At 44.6% G+C, this 19280-nt stretch overlaps 1 protein-coding gene across 1 annotated transcript; it reads right to left on the bottom strand.

The window, feature by feature from the left end:
* Nucleotides 1–1692: 1692 nt before the first annotated feature.
* On the bottom strand, nt 1693–17658 carry LOC140074568 (gamma-crystallin 2-like). The gene is made up of 3 exons (XM_072119561.1): nt 17570–17658; nt 2158–2400; nt 1693–2059 (listed from the first exon to the last, which is right to left on the bottom strand). Exons 1-3 carry the CDS (start codon nt 17576–17578, stop codon nt 1784–1786), a joined length of 528 nt encoding a protein of 175 aa, XP_071975662.1. The 5' UTR covers nt 17579–17658; the 3' UTR covers nt 1693–1783.
* Nucleotides 17659–19280: the final 1622 nt, after the last annotated feature.

Genomic DNA, 19280 nt, shown 5'->3' with positions numbered 1-19280 from the left:
AGTTATTATAGGGGGTCTGTATATATTTATTATAGGGGGTGTATATAGTTATTATAGGGGTCTGTATATAGTTATTATAAATGGGTGTATATAGTTATTATAGAGGGACTGTATATAGTTATTATAGGGGGGTATATAGTTATTATATGGCGTGTATATAGTTATTATTGGGGGGTTGTATATATTTATTATGTGGGGGGTGTATAGCAATAATAGGAATATGTATATAGTTGTTATAGGGGGTGTATATAGTTATTATAGGGGACTCTATATAGTTATTATAGGGGTCTGTATACATTGTTATAGGGGACTGTAAATAGTGATTACTGGGAGCTGTATACAGTGATTGCTGTGTGGAGCTGTATACAGTGGTTCCTGGGGGGAGCTGTATACAGTGATTGCTGGGGAGCTGTATATAGTGATTGCTGGGGGAGCTGTATACAGTGATTGCTGGGGGAGCTGTACACAGTGATTGCTGGGGAGCTGTATACAGTGGTTGCTGGGGGAGCTGTATACAGTGGTTGCTGGAGGAGCTGTATACAGCGATTGCTGTGGGGGAGCTGTATACAGTGATTGCTGGGGGAGCTGTATACAGTGATTGCGGGGGAAGCTGTATCCAGTGATTGCTGGGGGAGCTGTATACAGTGATTGCTGGGGAAGCTGTATACAGTGATTGCTGGGGGAGCTGTATACAGTGATTGCTGGGGGAGCTGTATACAGTGATTGCTGGGGGAGTTGTATACAGTGATTGCTGGGGGAGCTGTATATAGTGATTGCTGGGGGAGCTGTATACAGTGATTGCTGGGGGAGCTGTATACAGTGATTGCTGGTGGAGCTGTATATAGCGATTGCTGGGGGAGCTGTATACAGCGATTGCTGGGGGAGCTGTATACAGCGATTGCTGGAGGAGCTGTATACAGCGATTGCTGGAGGAGCTGTATACAGTGATTGCTGGGGGAGCTGTATACAGTGATTGCTGGGGGAGCTGTATACAGTGATTGCTGGAGGAGCTGTATACAGTGATTGCTGGAGGAGCTGTATACAGTGATTGCTGGGGGAGCTGTATACAGTGATTGCTGGAGGAGCTGTATACAGTGATTGCTGGAGGAGCTGTATACAGTGATTGCTGGGGGAGCTGTATACAGGGATTGCTGGGGGAGCTGTATACAGGGATTGCTGGGGGAGCTGTATACAGGGATTGCTGGGGGAGCTGTATACAGGGATTGCTGGGGGAGCTGTATATCCGGCCCTGTTCCCACTGTTTCTATTATAGACATATATAAAGGAGAAATTAGCACTGAAGTCAAGCTCTCTTTACCTCTGAATGGCCACCTCACTGTATCTGATCCATATCTCCTTATATCTGGCTCATAATGTCAGTTACATTAGAGATGCTGTTCTTAGGTGTGGAGGGCTTGACTTCAGTCCTGATCTCCATTACTATATACAACTATTTTACTTCTCACTTCAAAGCTCACTTGCTGGAGAATGCCACCATGTTGGGACATAAAAGAAATTTGATCTGGTTTAGGTCAATTTTTACTGACAGGTTCCTTTTAGGATCAAACTGCTGGGTAAACTTCTTGCCAGGAAATTATGTAAATAATGTTACTATTCCATAGCAATTTTCTGTGTTGCAGTGACTGTAGAGGTACCAAATAATATTCATTCTGTTAAAAAATAATATGCAGACAATGTGAATGCAGGTTTTTAATCTTTCAGGAAAATGAATGTATAAGGCAAATTGTAATTAATTTAAGTACATGGAAAAAAAATCATCATTTTAGTACAAATCACTTATGCGTCTAAAAGATCCAACTCTAGCATTCATGGCTCCCCAATCTGTAAATCTCCTGTATTCTCCTGGCTCCAGGTAGTATTGACGGCCTCTGTAGTTGGGTTGTTCAAAGAAGATCCAATGTCCTTCTAAGACATTGCAAGAGTGAATGTCATGATAATTGAATTCTTCATTCACATGAGCACAGTCTTCAGTGAACTCCATCATCTGACCCCTGAAATCTTCCCTTTCATAGATCCTGATTCTGGAGGAGCCACGGTGCTAGACACAAATAGCATGCATATCAATTTTACAAGTTGGTGGTAAATCAATTGGCTAAAATAATATCTGTCTCACAGACATTAGATTAGTCTTCTTACCTGAGGGATTAAACGGCAGGATCTGATGGAGTCAGTGAGACCTGACCAGTGCTGACAATCTGGGTACGCTCCCCTGTTGACAAAGTACTGTTGACCAGCGTAATTTGGATGCTCATAGATCATCCAGTTTCCATTCTCTACTCGGATGGAGTTACAGCGACTGAAATAAGAATTCAGGTCTGAACAGTCGCCACTGCTTTCATGAGATCGACCCTGAAAGTTCCTGTCCTCATAGAAGAGAATCTAGAAGATAATAAAATACTGTTGCTGTAACCTTTGCTTTAACGTGTGAATTTTATTTTAATTTCAGAAATTAAGTGCTATTCATTCATTTGTATACTTTATGGTCTACACTCATCAAAAGTGTCCAACAAAGAGGAACAAATCAATCATTACAATTCTTAAACTGGATAACGGATAACTATACTGTCATTTGATGGCAAATTCATTTGTTCTATAATAGTGAAAATACATGGCCATGAAGTCCCTGGGAAGCAGTTGAGTTGTGGCCAGCCACATTCAGTTAATACATTTTGTCAGTAATTCATAACAAAATTATTTTTTAGCAACTTTAGTAACCATGCAATATTAACATTGTATTCACACCCTAAGACTATTTTGATAAATAGGGCACAAAGTATATACATTTGGAACCCCGAACTGGGTGGTGCAGAACTAGATGTGTGGGAGATGGTTGGACCGTGATGCGATGATGTTTTCGGCTTCGCGATGAATTGACACCACCAATTATACAGGATGGGTGGGTTGTATCAATATATGCATAGACTGTGCCCCAGAGGGAGTTGCATGCAGTGATGCGAGTGCCTCTCCCATGTGACATGGCCATTTTGAAAGCAAAACCCAGATATATGACATAACTGACGTTTTGGAATAGTGTTGGATTGATCAGGGGGCTCGTCAGTGGTGACGTGCCTTGATGTTAGAATAAAAATATGGCTGTATAGGCGCGCACCATGGCTAATATCAATGCCAGCATGTGCACTGCATGGACTAAGTGTTGTTATACCCTAGAAAGTTGCCTAATAATGTTTGAACCTTGATGAGTTTTATGGCACTAATTAAACTTGTTGGATCCTAGGGTTAGATTGGGAAAGGCAGGATGATGTTGAATTAGTCACAAAAGGTCTTGAAAAATTAGATCCTACAAAATACCAACATGACTACTTCAGTAAGGAAGAGATAGAAGCTCTAAACTCATTGCAGCAAGATCCCATCCTTGTCATGAAACCATCAGACAAGGGTGAGAACATTGTATGCATAGATAAGCACATTTCTTAATATGTTTCTTTAACTATTCTTAGGGATGACCAATGTTATAGAATCCAACAGATGCTTTTAAGGATGAACAACTGAGGAACATCTTGGATTCAGCAGTTGCACATAAGGTAATCTCAGAGACAGAATATGAATTCATGTTTCCAAAATGTCCCCAGATAGCTTCATTCTACTCCATCCTGAAAGTTCTCTAGACATAACCACCATTAAGGGGTAAACCCAATGTTTCAGGAATGAATAGTCTAACTTAGAATGACAGCTGCTATCTGGATAAAATATTAAAGGGAAGCTGTCACCAGGAGACACATTTTTAGCATTCCCCAATCCCCACAGAGCATAGTACATTCGCTGCCAAAGTGTTTTTGTATAAAAAAAAAAGGTTTTACAGAAAAAAAGATGTTATATTTTACCTTTCATTAGCATCTGCTGTGTGACTAGACACTAGGCACCTAGGAGTGGCTGGAAAGGAGCAGTTCGCCCCCACCCTTGAGAAACAGCTACTCCATGTGTCCTTTTCAAATATATGAATAACTCCCCTCACTCGGAATTGTGTGGGGAGCAGGGGGTGCTGCTAAGCCAAGTGATGGGTGTTTTCATATATTTGAAAAGGACACATGGCGGAGCTGTTTCCTAAGGGTGGGGGGAAGCTGCTCCTTTCCTGCCACTCCCAGTGGATGAGTGCCTAGTCACACAGCAGATGCTAATGAAAGGTACAATATAACATATATTTTTTTCTGTAAAACCAATTTTTAATGCAAAAACACTTTGGCAGAGTATGTACTATGCTCTGTGGGGACTGTTGGAGTGCTAAAAATAGGTCTCCTGGTGACAGGTTCCATTTAAGGCCTTTTGTCCTGTTCCTCCTTACATATGTGAGTGATACAATGGAAGTCCTGAAGAAGCTTGAAGGCCTACAAATTAAAAAAAGATCATTATCTAGCTAGCCTTGATGTTGAGGCCCTTTTATCCTCAGCCATAATTATTTTTGGGACAATCTTCCACATGACAGGGAAGTGGCCAAAATTATGTACTCACAACTAGCGATTAGCTATAGGAGAGGAAGAAATCTAAAGGACCATATAGACCACAGTTATCTTACTCCAGAGAAACTTAGACATACCTGGTTGGACAGAAAACCTAAGGGATCCTTTAGATGCAACCACTGTTTAGCCTATAAGTCCATTACACCACCAAAATTAATTACAAGTGCATCCACAGGCGAGAGGTTTGAAATACAAGACTTCATAAACTGTTCCTCTGTGGGAGTAGTCTTTCTTGCCACCTGTACATCTCCATTGGACTATGTTGGTAAGACTGTCAGACAATTGAAAAAGAGAATCCAGGAACATATGTCGGATATTAAAGATCAAAAAGACATCTGCAACATCCCCCACCAGGGTCTAGCCTTTTTCTTGGGGCCTGGAGACAGCCGCGGCCTGCAGTACCTGAGTGGCTGGTAGTTGCGGCCTAGGCACGCTAGTGTCACGGTGCTTGGTATGGGGACCTGAGAACTGTCCAACAGCCTGGCAGGTCTCCAGCAGGTGGAGTTGGCAAGAAATGATGAGGGAGAGGCTGCTGTAGTAGTTCTCCCTGGGGCAACCCTTTGGGGTCTGGAGTATGAGTCCCAGTGTAGTGCATAGGGTGCCCATGATGGTGACAGCCGTAGTAGCAGGGATCAGATGGAGGCAGACGTTGTACAACAGTAACTTACAGTTCTTTATTGGAACCAACAGGAACAGTGGATAACGTGCCAAACAAATCTTGACAATGGTAACAGGCTGGGGATGCACTTGGAGAGGGAACCACAGGGATTGATCACCAGCATGGATGTAAGGGCAGGCTGGGAGATAGCTGTGTCCTAGTAGGATACTTAAGCTTGTCTTGGGTTACTTCAGATATCACCCTTAAAGGTAGGATGATATCTCACTCTCACTAACTCCTCAGAGCTGCTCAGGCAGTGAGCTAAGCTCTCCTCTGTCTGACTAGACTGGTCTGATCTGGTTTTACTGGCTGCACTGTACTGGTCTCTCTCAGAGACTAACCTGACTGGATTAACTCCATTCTTCTTCTGATCTCTAGAAATTTCCTGACCAGGGGTTTTATTACTCCCACTGGTCAGGTGGTGGTTACTCCTCCAATTGCATCCTAGCTTACAATACAATAAGATAACAGATGTGATTGGCCGATGGAATGACATCACATTAAACAATTAACTCCTGCCTTACCAGGCAGGATCTACCGCTGCAGTGTTCCCCGTGTTGTGTAGTGACCTGCTGTGGGGTTGATCAGACTCAACACAGGCTGCGAGCTACATATTGGGACGTATTCGCAACAACCCCTCTGCCTTGCAATGGCAGGGATGTTGCACATCCCCATTTCAAAACATATCTTGTCACTTTATCAGGGGAACATTAAAGCAATATCCTTGATACTGAGATATTTAGGAACTAAGACCATCTCCTAGAGGAGGTAAGTGGGACAAGATGATCCTAAGAAAAGAAGCACAATGGACCTTAACTGACTAAAATGTAAAGGCATGTTTGTAGCTTCTAAAGTTCTTCACTGAGACAGTGACCTGGGCAATTCTCTCCTTCAGACCAAACTATCTGTCATATTCAAGAAAATCTATCCTATCCTATCTAAGCAGTGCCTGTTCCTGTAGTTAATTCTAGTCTAACATTAGAGATGAGCGAACATACTCGTCCGAGCTTGATGCTCGATCGAGCATTAGCGTACTCGTAACTGCTCGTTGCTCGGACGAGTATTTCGCCCGCTCGAGAAAATGGCAGCTCCCGCCGTTTTGCTTTTTGGCGGCCAGAAACAGAGCCAATCACAAGCCAGGAGACTCTGCACTCCACCCAGCATGACGTGGTACCCTTACACGTAGATAGCAGTGGTTGGCTGGCCAGATCAGGTGACCCTGGGATAGACTAGCCGCTGCCCGCGCTGCTCGGATCATTCTCTGTCTGGATGCCGCTAGGGAGAGAGCTGCTGCTGGTCAGGGAAAGCGTTAGGGTGTTCTATTAGCTTACTGTTAGGCAGGAGTGATTCTAAAAGAACCCAACAGCCCTTCTTAGGGCTACAATAACGTTATAATTTTTTTTTTTTTTTTATTTGCAGCTAGTACCATATTGTGAGGAATTTGCAGGGGGACTTGCTACCGTTGTGTTTAGCTCTTAGTGACACACATATCCACCTCAAACACCAAAGTGGGAAAATTTATTACGGGTTTGAGTAGAATTAGGCACAGTCTGCCAGTTTCTTTTTATTTTACGTTTATTGTTTTAATAACTCAGTGTCATCTCATCTGGCATAGTAGTGTGCTGTAATACTTGGCTAGAAAATAGCCATAGGAGAATACAAACGGCTTAATTACGCCTACAGTAGCGTTATATATATTTGATTTCTGGTTGATCTGCTGGTGGCTGTAGTTGTTGCAGTGCATCTACTAGCAAATTGTGAGCAATATGGAGTCAGACTTGCGACCACTGTGTTTTAGTGACGCACATATCCATCGCAAAGACCGAAGTGGGAAAATTTATTAGGGCCCGGGGTTGTATTTCAATTAGGCACAGTCTGCCATTTCCTTTTTTATTTTACGTTTATTTTTTTCATAACTCAGCGTCATCTCATCTGGCATAGCAGTGTGCTTTCATACTTGGCTAGAAAATAGCCATAGCAATAGGATAGCATCGTTTGGTTTTAAAAACTAAAAAACACACAAAAAAAAAAAAACACAAAAAAAAGTTAAAAAAAAAATTAAAGTTATAACTCTCATTTTCAAAATGTTTAACCCGAGGGCTAGGGGTAGAGGACGAGGGCGGGGACGTGGGCGTCCAACTACTGCAGGGGTCAGAGGCCGTGGTCCTGGGCGGGGTGAGACACCACCTGCTTATGAGGGAGCAGGGGAACGCCGCAGAGCTACACTCCCTAGGTTCATGTCTGAAGTTACTGGGACTCGTGGTAGAGCACTGTTGAGGCCAGAACAGTGCGAACAGGTGATGTCGTGGATTGCCGACAATGCAATTTGTCCACCAGTCAGTCTTCCACGCAGTCCACCCATGTCACCGAAATCGGCACTCCTCCAGCTCCTGCACCTCAGCCTCCTCCCCCCCAGTCTGCCCCCTCCCAGCAAAATTTGCCATTTGAACCAGCATACTCTGAGGAACTGTTTTCTGGACCCTTCCCACAGTCACAAACCACTTGTCCGGTTGCTGATGAGCAATTTTCCGATGCCCAGGTTTTCCACCAGTCGCAGTCTGTGGGTGATGATGACCTTGTTGACGTACTGGAAGAAGTGTGTAAAGAGGTGTCCGACGATGAGGAGACGGTTGTCAGACAGTGGGGAAGTTGTTGTCAGGGCAGGAAGTCCGAGGGGGGAGCAGACTGAGGGATCGGAGGATGATGAGGTGACAGACCCAAGCTGGGTTGAGAGGCCGGGTGAACACAGTGCTTCTGAGACGGAGGAGAGTCCTCGACCAGAACAGGTTGGAAGAGGCAGTGGTGGGGCCAGACGGAGAGGCAGGGCCAGAGCTGGTGCATCAGCGCCAAATGTGTCAACTAGTGAAGCTCCTGTGGCGAGGGCTAGATTTTCAGAAGTCTGGAGGTTCTTTAAGGAAACACCAGATGACCGACGGACTGTGGTGTGCCACATTTGCCAAACCAGGATCAGCAGGGGTTCCACCACTACTAGCTTAACTACCACCAGTATGCGCAGGCATATGAATGCTAAACACCCCACTCAGTGGCAACAAGCGCGTTCACCTCCGGCCGTGCACACCACTGCTCCTTCCCCTGTGTCAGCTGATAGTCAGCCCCCTGCCCAGGACCCTGCCACAAAAACCCCATCGTCGCCTCCACGATCCTCCACAGCATCCACCAGCGTTCAGCTCTCCATACCCCAGACGCTGGAGCGGAAACGCAAATATAGTGCAACCCACCCGCACGCCCAAGCCCTTAATGTGCACATCTCCAGATTGCTAAGCCTGGAGATGCTGCCCTATAGGCTAGTAGAGACCGAGGCCTTTCGCAGCCTCATGGCGGCGGCCGCCCCTCGGTATTCGGTCCCCAGCCGCCACTACTTTTCCCGATGTGCCGTCCCAGCCCTGCACCAGCACGTGTCAGACAACATAATCCGTGCCCTGACCAACGCCGTTTCTGACAAGGTCCACCTGACCACGGACACGTGGACGAGTGCTGCCGGGCAGGGCCACTATATATCTCTGACGGCACATTGGGTTAACTTGGTGGAGGCTGGGACCGTGTGTGACCCTGCGGCTGGTCATATACTGCCGACGCCGAGGGTTGCGGGGCCTACCTCGGTCCAGGTGTTTGAGGCCTACTATGCCTCCTCCTCCTCCCACCCCTCCTCCACCTCCTCCTCCGAACGACCATCCGTGGGCATGGCGCCATCAGTCGGTAGCTCTAGGCACAGCAGCAGTGCCGTCGCTAAGCGACAGCAGGCGGTGCTCAAACTGCTGAGCCTAGGCGATAAAAGGCACACCGCCCAAGAACTATTACAGGGCATCACGGCGCAGACTGATCTGTGGCTGGCACCGCTGAACCTGAAGCCAGGCATGGTTGTGTGTGACAACGGCCGTAACCTGGTGGCGGCTCTGCAACTCGGCAGACTGACACATGTGCCATGCCTGGCCCATGTGTTAAATCTGATAGTTCAGCGTTTCCTCAAGACATACCCCAATCTGTCTGATTTGCTCACGAAGGTGCGCCGCATCTGTGCGCATTTCAGGAAGTCCAGCACAGATGCTGCCACTCTCAGGGCAGCGCAGCGCCGCCTCCAACTGCCCGCTCACCGACTGTTGTGCGACGTGCCCACGAGGTGGAATTCAACACTGACCATGTTATCCAGAGTTTACCAGCAGCGCCGAGCGATTGTAGACTGCCAGATGTCAACTTCCACCAGAACTGGTAGTCAGGTCAGTCAGATTCCTCAAGTCTACAATGAGGAGTGGACGTGGATGTCTGATATCTGTCAGGTGCTGAGTAACTTTGAGGAGTCAACACAGATGGTCAGTGGCGATGCCGACATCATCAGCCTCACCATCCCGCTGCTTGGCCTGTTGAAAAACTCTCTGGTCAGCATGAAGTCGGAAGCTTTGCGCTCCTCACAAGAGACGGGGGAAGAAGATTCCCTTGTTGATAGCCAAAGCACCCTTAGGTCTGTTTCTCATCGCATATCGGAGGAGGTGGAGGTGGAGGAGGAAGAGGAGGAGAATGTTGGCGAGACACAAGAGGGGACCATTGTTGAGTCCTTCACTGTTGAGCGTGTATGGGCAGAAGAAGAGGAATTGGAGGAGTTGGAGGAGGAGGAAATGGACAGTCAGGCCAGTGAGGGGAGTGAATTCTTACGCGTTGGTACTCTGGCGCATATGGCAGATTTCATGCTAGGCTGCCTATCCCGTGACCCTCGCGTTCAAAGAATTTATTCCAGCACCGATTACTGGGTGTTCACTCTCCTGGACCCACGGTACAAGCAAAATCTTTCCACTCTCATCCCTGGAGAGGAAAGGAGTGTGAGAATGCATGAATACCAGCAGGCCCTGGTGCACAAGCTGAAACAGTATTTCCCTTCTGACAGCGCTAGCGGCAGAGTGCGTAGTTCTGCGGGACAAGTAGCGAGGAAGAGTAGGCGAGCAGGCAGCTTGTCCAGCACTGGCAAGGGTACGCTTTACAAGGCTTTTGCCAGCTTTATGTCACCCCAGCAAGACACTGTCACCTGTCCCCAGTCTCGGCAGAGTAGGGCTGATCTTTACAGAAAGATGGTGAGGGAGTACGTAGCTGACCATACCATCGTCCTAAATGATCACACAGCTCCCTACAACTACTGGGTTTCAAAGCTGGACATGTGGCACGAACTGGCGCTGTACGCCTTGGAGGTTCTTGCCTGCCCTGCCGCTAGCGTCTTGTCCGAGCGGGTTTTCAGTGCAGCTGGTGGCATCATCACCGATAAGCGTACACGCCTGTCGACTGACAGCGCTGACAGGCTGACGCTTATCAAGATGAATAAAGCATGGATTTCTCCTAATTTCCAATCTCCAGCAGGTGAAGGAAGCTCAACCTGAATAATTTATCCACTCCTCCTCCTCCTCCTCATTTTCCTCCTTCTCCTGCTCTTTGTACAGTAAAGCAGAGGAAACTGGCTATTTTTTGACAGGGCCCACTGGCTCTACCTATAGTACTTTATGCATTTAATTTTTCTGGAGGGCCACCTACCTGCTCCTCTGGTTTGAAAACTTTTTTGGACTGCCACATACAGGCACTCAATCTATTCCATTTTTCTGGAGGGCCACCTACCTGCTCCTCTGGTTTGAAAACTTTTTTGCACTGCCACATACAGGCACTCAATCTATTCCATTTTTCTGGAGGGCCACCTACCTGCTCCTCTGGTTTGAAAACTTTTTTGGACTGCCACATACAGGCACTCAATCTATTCCATTTTTCTGGAGGGCCACCTACCTGCTCCTCTGGTTTGAAAACTTTTTTGGACTGCCACATACAGGCACTCAATCTATTCCATTTTTCTGGAGGGCCACCTACCTGCTCCTCTGGTTTGAAAACTTTTTTGGACTGCCACATACAGGCACTCAATCTATTCCATTTTTCTGGAGGGCCACCTACCTGCTCCTCTGGTTTGAAAACTTTTTTGGACTGCCACATACAGGCACTCAATCTATTCCATTTTTCTGGAGGGCCACCTACCTGCTCCTCTGGTTTGAAAACTTTTTTGGACTGCCACATACAGGCACTCAATCTATTCCATTTTTCTGGAGGGCCACCTACCTGCTCCTCTGGTTTGAAAACTTTTTTGGACTGCCACATACAGGCACTCAATCTATTCCATTTTTCTGGAGGGCCACCTACCTGCTCCTCTGGTTTGAAAACTTTTTTGGACTGCCACATACAGGCACTATCCAAATTAAATTGTCTCCATAGCAGCCTCCACACGTTGTCTCCATTGCTTCCTCCAAAAGTCGTCCATATAGCTGCCTCCATACATCGTCCCTTTATCAAACGAGGTGTGTCAGGCAGAAATTTGGGTTATTTTCATGGATTCCACATCAAAGTTGTTAACTTTGTCGCCACCCAGCTGTGTTATCCACAAAATATACTGGCAAACTTTTATCATTTACCAATATTATTTCAGCGCTTCTTGCGCTTCTGTTTACATTCCCCTCACCTGCCATATCCTAAACTTATAAGAACGCTACTACACTTGATCTTATACAAAAGGTTCTTAGAAGTGCTGTTTGGGGAGTAGCCTAGAGACACGGGCTTGGATTGGCGAAAGCTCGCCTGGCAGCGGAGCGCCAGCTCCATGCCAAGATCCAACTAACATAGTTTTAACTGCAGCACCTTTAATCTACTACTAGTTCACTGCCTCCATACATGGTCCCCTTATCAATTGAGCTTTGTCAGGCAGAATTTTGGGTTGTTTTCATGGCTTCCACAACAATCTTGTTAACTTTGTCGCCACCCTGCTGTGTTATCCACAAAATATACTGGCAAACTTTTATCATTTACCAATATTATTTCAGCGCTTCTTGCGCATCTGTTTACATTCCCCTCACCCGCCATATCCAAAACTTATAAGAACGCTACTACACTTAACTTGGTGCACGCTGGGACCGAGTCTGACCCTGGGGCTGGTGATATACTGCCGACGCAGAGGATTGCGGGGCCTACCTCGGTCCAGGTCTCAAAGGCCTACTATACCTCCTCCTCCTCCCACCCCTCCTCCACCTCCTCCTCCTCCGAATTACCATCCGTGGCCATGGCGCCATCAGTCGGTAGCTCTAGGCACAGCAGCAGTGCCGTCGCTAAGCGACAGCAGGCGGTGCTCAAACTGCTGAGCCTAGCCGATAAAAGGCACACCGCCCAAGAGCTATTACAGGGCATTCCACATCAAACTTGTTAACTTTCTCGCCACCCTGCTGTGTAATCCAGAAAAGATACTGGCAAACTTTTATCATTTACCGATATTATTTCAGCGCTTCTTGCGCATCTGTTTACATTCCCCTCTCTCGCCATATCCCAAACTTATAAGAACGCTACTACACTTGATCTTATACAAAAGGTTCTTAGAAGTGCTGTTTGGGGAGTAGCCTAGAGACAGGGGCTTGGATTGGCGAAAGCTCGCCTGGAAGCGGAGCGCCAGCTCCATCCCAAGATACAACTAACATAGTTTTAAGTGCAGCACCTTTAATCTACTACTAGTTCACTGCCTCCATAATAATAATAATAATAATCTTTATTTATATAGCGCCATCATATTCCGTAGCGCTTTACAAATCATAGGAAACAAATACAAATGTAATGTAACAGAGCACAACATTTGTATGGAACAACAGGAGTGAGGTCCCTGCTCGCCAGAGCTTACGGTTTATGAAGATGATGGGGTAACACGAGGTAAAAGAATTTTTAATGGTCAAGCCATTCTTCTTAGGGAATAGAACAAAATATAATAAATGGAATTGCTGTCGCTTGAACCACTCAGCCGTCACCAGGTCCAGGGTGAATGGGACTGCATAGAAGTCTGGTGCCTGTTGGTTGATGGATAACAGATGGGAGGACGACACAGGACGGGTTAGTAGAAGAGTTAAAACTTCATGCAGTTAATGAGTGTTATAGGCTTGCCTAAAGAAATGGTTTTTAAGAGCACGTTTGAAACTTTGGAGGTTAGGTATTAGTCTGATAGTCCGGGGCAGAGCATTCCATAGAATTGGTGCAGCTCTAGAGAAGTCTTGGAGACGCGAGTGGGAGGTCCGCACTAGGGTAGAGGTTGATCTAAGATCACTGGCGGATCTAAGAGCACGGGTTGGGCGATAGACTGAGATAAGAGAGGAGAGGTAGGGGGGTGCAGCATTATACAGAGCTTTATGGATGAGGGTTATTATTTTAAACTGTATTCAAAAGGAGACTGGCAGCCAGAGCAGCGTCTGGCATGAACTGTAGGCATACATGGTCCACTTATCAAACGAGCTGTGTCAAGCAGAATTTTGGGTTGTTTTCATGGCTTCCACAACAAACTTGTTAACTTTGTCGCCACCCTGCTGTGTAATCCACAAAATATACTGGCAAACTTTTATCATTTACCAATATTATTTCAGCGCTTCTTGCGCATCTGTTTCCATTCCCCTCACCCGCCATATCCTAAACTTATAAGAACGCTATTACACTTGATCTTATACAAAAGGTTCTTAGAAGTGCTGTTTGGGGAGTAGCCTAGAGACAGGGGCTTGGATTGGCGAAAGCTCGCCTGGCAGCGGAGCGCCAGCTCCATGCCAAGATCCAACTAACATAGTTTTAACTGCAGCACCTTTAATCTACTACTAGTTCACTGCCTCCATACATGGTCCCCTTATCAAACGAGCTGTGTCAGGCCGAATTTTGGGTTGTTTTCATGGCTTCCATGTTAACTTTGTCGCCACCCTGCTGTGTAATCCACAAAATATACTGGCAAACTTTTATCATGTACCGATATTATTTGAGCGCATCTTGCTCACCTCCTTTGGTTCCTCTCTGCCACCCATTGGTTTGAAGCCTGAGTCCATTTAGGGTATGTCGCCATGCCACTCTCTAGCCTGCCGCTGCTGCCGCTGCCTCTGCATGAAGTCCCCTATAGTGTCAGGGTCAATTGTTGGATGTTTTAGATGCTATCTAGCTTCATTCTGTCACTCTGTCATGGCCATGCTGTTGCCCATAATTTTGGCATAATGGTGCGATTAAGCAGCCTCAGAGGCATCCATGCATGCTGCCCCTGCTGTTTCCTGTCCATTTCCGTGGTGTTTCCATCCTTTTCTGAGGTTCCCAGGTGTTTGGCCAAGCTTCCCTGTGCAGAGCCTTGGTCCCCTTGAAAAATGCTCGAGTCTCCCATTGACTTCAATGGGGCTCGTTATTCGAGACGAGCACTCGAGCATCGGGAAAAGTTCGTCTCGAATAACGAGTACCCGAGCATTTTAGTGCTCGCTCATCTCTATCTAACATCTATAAAATGTCCTACAGTTACCATTGCATTGCATATTGCATTGCTCACATGTTATAATGTCAAGTATGCCACTCCCTGTACTCCTTTCATCCCCTGATCTGGGAGGTGTAGAACTAAAGGTGTGGGTGATGGTTGGACCATGATGTGATGATGTTGTAGGCATTGCAATGAATTGAACCCGCTCATGATACAGGATGGGTGGGTGGTATCAATATATGCATAGATACAATACTGATGTAGACTCTTCCCCGAGGGAGGTGCATGAAGTGATGTGTGGGCCTCTCCTGTGTGATGTGACCATTTTGAAAGCACCACCCTAGATATACGTCACAACTCATGTTTTGGAAGTTCATTGGATTGATCAGGGGGCTCGTCAGCGTTGACGTGCCATGTTAGAATAAAGATAGGGCTGCATGCCATGACTAATATCAATGCCGGTGTGCCAACTGCATGGACCAGGTGCTGTCATATCCTAGAAAGTTGCCTTATAACATTTGACCCTTGATGAGTTTTCTGGCACAAAAGAAACACATTGGGGCTCATTTATTAGGGGTCCCAATCACACACTTTCGTCGGGTTTCCTGACAACTTCTGATTTGCACCGAGTTGCCCCAGGATTTTGGCGCACACGATCGGATTTTCGCACATTGGCGTCAGCTTTCACGCGACAGAAATCGGGGGGCGTGGCCGTCGGATAATCCGACGGATTCGGAAAAAACGCAGAATTTAAAAAAGAATTTGTGTCGCAAGATCAGCCCTTACATGCGCCAGACATCAGCGTCCGACAATGTGCCGCAGGATCGCGACTGGACTGGGTAAGTAAATCTGACCCATTGGGTCCTAGGGCAGGGCAGGATGATGTAAGGACTAAGCAAAGATCCAAAGTATAGGGCGTAACAGCCAAGTAGTGGATCAAAGCTGTGTTTAACTATTACCCTAGCATCATCCTGCCTTTTTCACAGTGGAGGAGTGCAGTGAGCAGCTGAGAGAGCTGAAGCACTCTCCACTTTATGTGAATGATCTGTGAGCAATCCACAACCATTGTAGGCTAATTGTTGACAGTGGCACATGAACAGGTCATTAAATGTGTTGATGACTTGCAAGAGTTAAAAAATATTCACCGCTTTTTGGATTTGCTCTCATTGAAAACAACACAATATTACTTTATAGGTAAATATATTCCTTATTTAACTAATCATTTTAATCATTTGGAATTAAAGCTAAGTTTTAGGCTGAAATATGCCTCCATCATCGACAGTGAAACTATATATGTTTGGAACACTGTGTATTCACTAGAAAATGGAAAACATTGAAATGCTGTACTTCACAATAGGTGAATAAATTCCCCCTTACTTCAGGAGTGCTGCTTCCTTAGATTTTCCTTTTATAGCCTAATTACATATAATGTTCTAGAGTTCTCCTTCTACCAGACACAATTTATATGTATGGAGTAGAATGGTGGAGAATCTTGGATCTCTTCTACTAATAGTTTAAAATGATAAAAGGTGGCTTTGTAACATTTGTCCCAAAGCAATGTAAGGCCTCATGCACACAAGCAGCGGGCCATGTGCTGATGTTCATAGGAATTAACTGTCAGCGCCAGAAACGCAGGCAGATATAGTACCTGCCATATAATATGTGGTGCAGGCAATTGGAGATGCATAGGGTCTCACAGTGCATGCTATGCATCATGAGCATGCCCAATGGAAGATAATAAGGTCATGCTTAAGCTGCTGCTTATATGGCTTGGACACAACCAAAGCACACGTCATGGGCATGAGGCATAAGAGCACATTCTTTACAGTGGAACCCCACAGAGAAACTTTGAATATGGCACAATTCTGCTAGAAACTGAATCGGGAAGGCTATGGATGTTACAGCATTGTATCCCCCCCCCCTAATTTGTGTCCTTTCAGTGCCTTTTTCTTACATTAAAGGGGTATTCTCATCTGGGCATTCATATTCATTAATCTGCCATATATACACATTTCTTTAATGAGTTATTATAAAAAAATAATGTATCTGTGTGAAGATAATTTCTCACAAATGTAGCTATATGGTCCCTTAGAAACAAAACTGTGTCCATGGATACGACCACCAATGCTGGAATGATTGCAGAAAAAAACTAAACTTTTGCATATGAAATGTCCGTGCATGACCCACAGCTGTCCTGTGGTAATAAACCCTGAATCCAGATGGTCAGGCAGAGCTCAATAGCGCATGGCTGGCCACCGCTGCCAAAATGTGATGTGGTCGTATCCAAGGAAGCTATTTTGTTTCAAAGGGACAACATGGCTGCATTTATGAGAAATTATCTTTACACAGCAATATGTTTTTTTAATAACATCCAATTGAAAAAAATGTTTACAAATGACAGATTAATTTAACTGTATGTGAATGCCCAGATGGAAATACCCCTTTAATTTATACTTAGTGTGTCTCTCTTCTTCAGTCATCCCTATTCCTCATATCTTAGGTACCTTTTAAAAAGGATGCTAGGTCTACTACCATGTAACTATGCATAAACCTATATAGCGGACAATAAGCAATATTTAAATTAGAGTCTGTTATACTGTATATTGCGACAACACTATTTACCTAGAGTAAATGTGTCTGTGGGTGCCCAAAGGGCATAAAAGAATACACTAGTATTTTTAATAGCGCTGCATATACTGTTTATGGTAAAATATTGCAAGTGAGTTACATTCTTTAATTAAGTATGTTTGCAAATGAGGTTAGTATTTTTAATTATACTGTAAAACACTATTACAAATGCAGAATTAACTACTATTATATTTATATTATATATTAATAATACATGCAATTTGCCATAGAACAGGTCAGATAACCTTTCTTGTCATGTTGTATGTACCAAAATAATTAATTTTAACACAATGAAGTATTAAAATAATAAAATGCTATTTTATGCATTAATGCATTGTCTTATATGTAATTAATTAAATAGTATTAGAAAGTAGTATTAACAAATATTTTACCGATATATGTAATGTAATAGTCCTATTACCTTTCCAATAATTTTATATCAGATTAATTAATATCATAACATTGTAGCAGTAAAATATACTATCATACTAATATATGCCACATTACCTTTCCCATTGTGAATGTGAATAATGTTCTATGGAAAGACTAATCAAACTTTCCAATTTATACAAACTGCCCACAATGCACCTTGCCTCACACTGGATAAATGTACACCGGATTGACATTGTCAGCACTGCCCTTGTCATGGGATAGTAACAACAAAATCACAAACTCTAGCAAGTTGTTTTATATTCCTCTGCTTTACTGTTTGGACTGAATGGCATTAATATTTCAGCTTTTTAAGCTATTGTTCAATATAAAATTGCTAATGGGCCACGTGAAAGCTGATTGTCCTGCAATCTGTGTAAATTTATCAGTGTTTAGGCTTCCATTTTTCCTATTCAGACATACATTTTTTCTGTTCCTGGCTTCAGTGATTTTCACGGACTTCTTAATGAAGCATTCTTTTCTTTTAAATTTTTCAAATGTCCAATTTTTTTATACTGATCTGTTAGGACGGCACGGTGGCTGAGTCGGTAGCACTTCTGCCTTGCAGTGCTGGGATTCTGGATTCAAATCTCACTCAGGTCAACTTCTGCAAAGAGTTTTGTAGGTTCTCTCCCACACTCCAAAACATACTGTTAGGTTGTTTAGATTGTGAGCCCCATGGGGACAGGGACCAATTTGGCATGCTTTGTGCAGTGCTGCGTAATCAGTAGGCACTATAGAAAGAGTGAATTAGTTACTCACCGGTAATTCTATTTCCATTAGTCCACCATGAGGGTCCACCTGAAGGAGGATGCCCCTTGACCTCTGTAGGGACAGGAAGAAGAGAGGTTAAAATCCCCTTCCCTCATCCTCCCACCAGTGTCTACAAAATAACCACACTGAGGAAGATACAACAATCATTTTATTTATATCTTCCAATCACATACAAGCTTTATCATTGTGAATACAACATAACCTCAAGAGAAAAACCACCTTAAGGGAGGGAATATATAGGCCGTCATGGTGGATTAATGGAAATAGAATTACCGGTGAGTAACTAATTCACTCTTTCCACTTCGTCCCCCATGACGGCCCACCTGGAGACTTACAATATAAGTAGTCTTTTAGGGAGGGATTACTGCTTGAAGAACCTTCCACCCAAAGGTTAGATCCTTTGAGGAGGGTAAGTCAAGCTTTTTGAGAATGTAGAGGAGGTAGTCCAAGTTGCGGCCTTGCAAATTTGTTCTAAGGAGGCCCCTCTTTTCTCTGCCCAGGACGTGGATACAGCCCTTGTAGAGTGTGCTCTTATTCCTGAAGGCACTGGAACTCCTTGGATGTCGTAACATGAAGATATTGCCATCCTTAGCCATCTAGCGATAGTTGCCTTGGATGCCTTCCGCCCCTTATTTTTCCCCTGAAATTGGATAAAATGGTTAGAATCAATACGCCAGGATTCAGTATTTAATAACAGAACATCTTACATCTAAAGTGTGCCACTCTTGTTCTATTTCAGAGGATGGATTTTCACAGAAAGAAGGTAGTATGATTTCCTGCTTTCTGTGGAATTCTGAGACCACCTTTGGGATAAAATTTGGATCCGACATAAGAACAATTCTATCGTCAAGAACTTTCAATAAGGTTCTTTAATAGATATTGCATAAAGTTCACCTAGTCTCTTTGCTGAGGTGATATCTATCAGGAATACTGTTTTAAGTGTCAAGTTCTTTACACTAGTGAGAGAAATGGGTTCATATGGTTCCTTAACTAAAGTATTCAGGATCAATGAAAG

The sequence above is a fragment of the Engystomops pustulosus genome, chromosome 8 (genome assembly GCF_040894005.1).
Source record: "Engystomops pustulosus chromosome 8, aEngPut4.maternal, whole genome shotgun sequence".
Lineage (NCBI taxonomy): Eukaryota > Metazoa > Chordata > Amphibia > Anura > Leptodactylidae > Engystomops > Engystomops pustulosus.
Note: the sequence above shows the minus strand (reverse complement) of the source record. Positions and strands in the feature narration are given on the sequence as shown.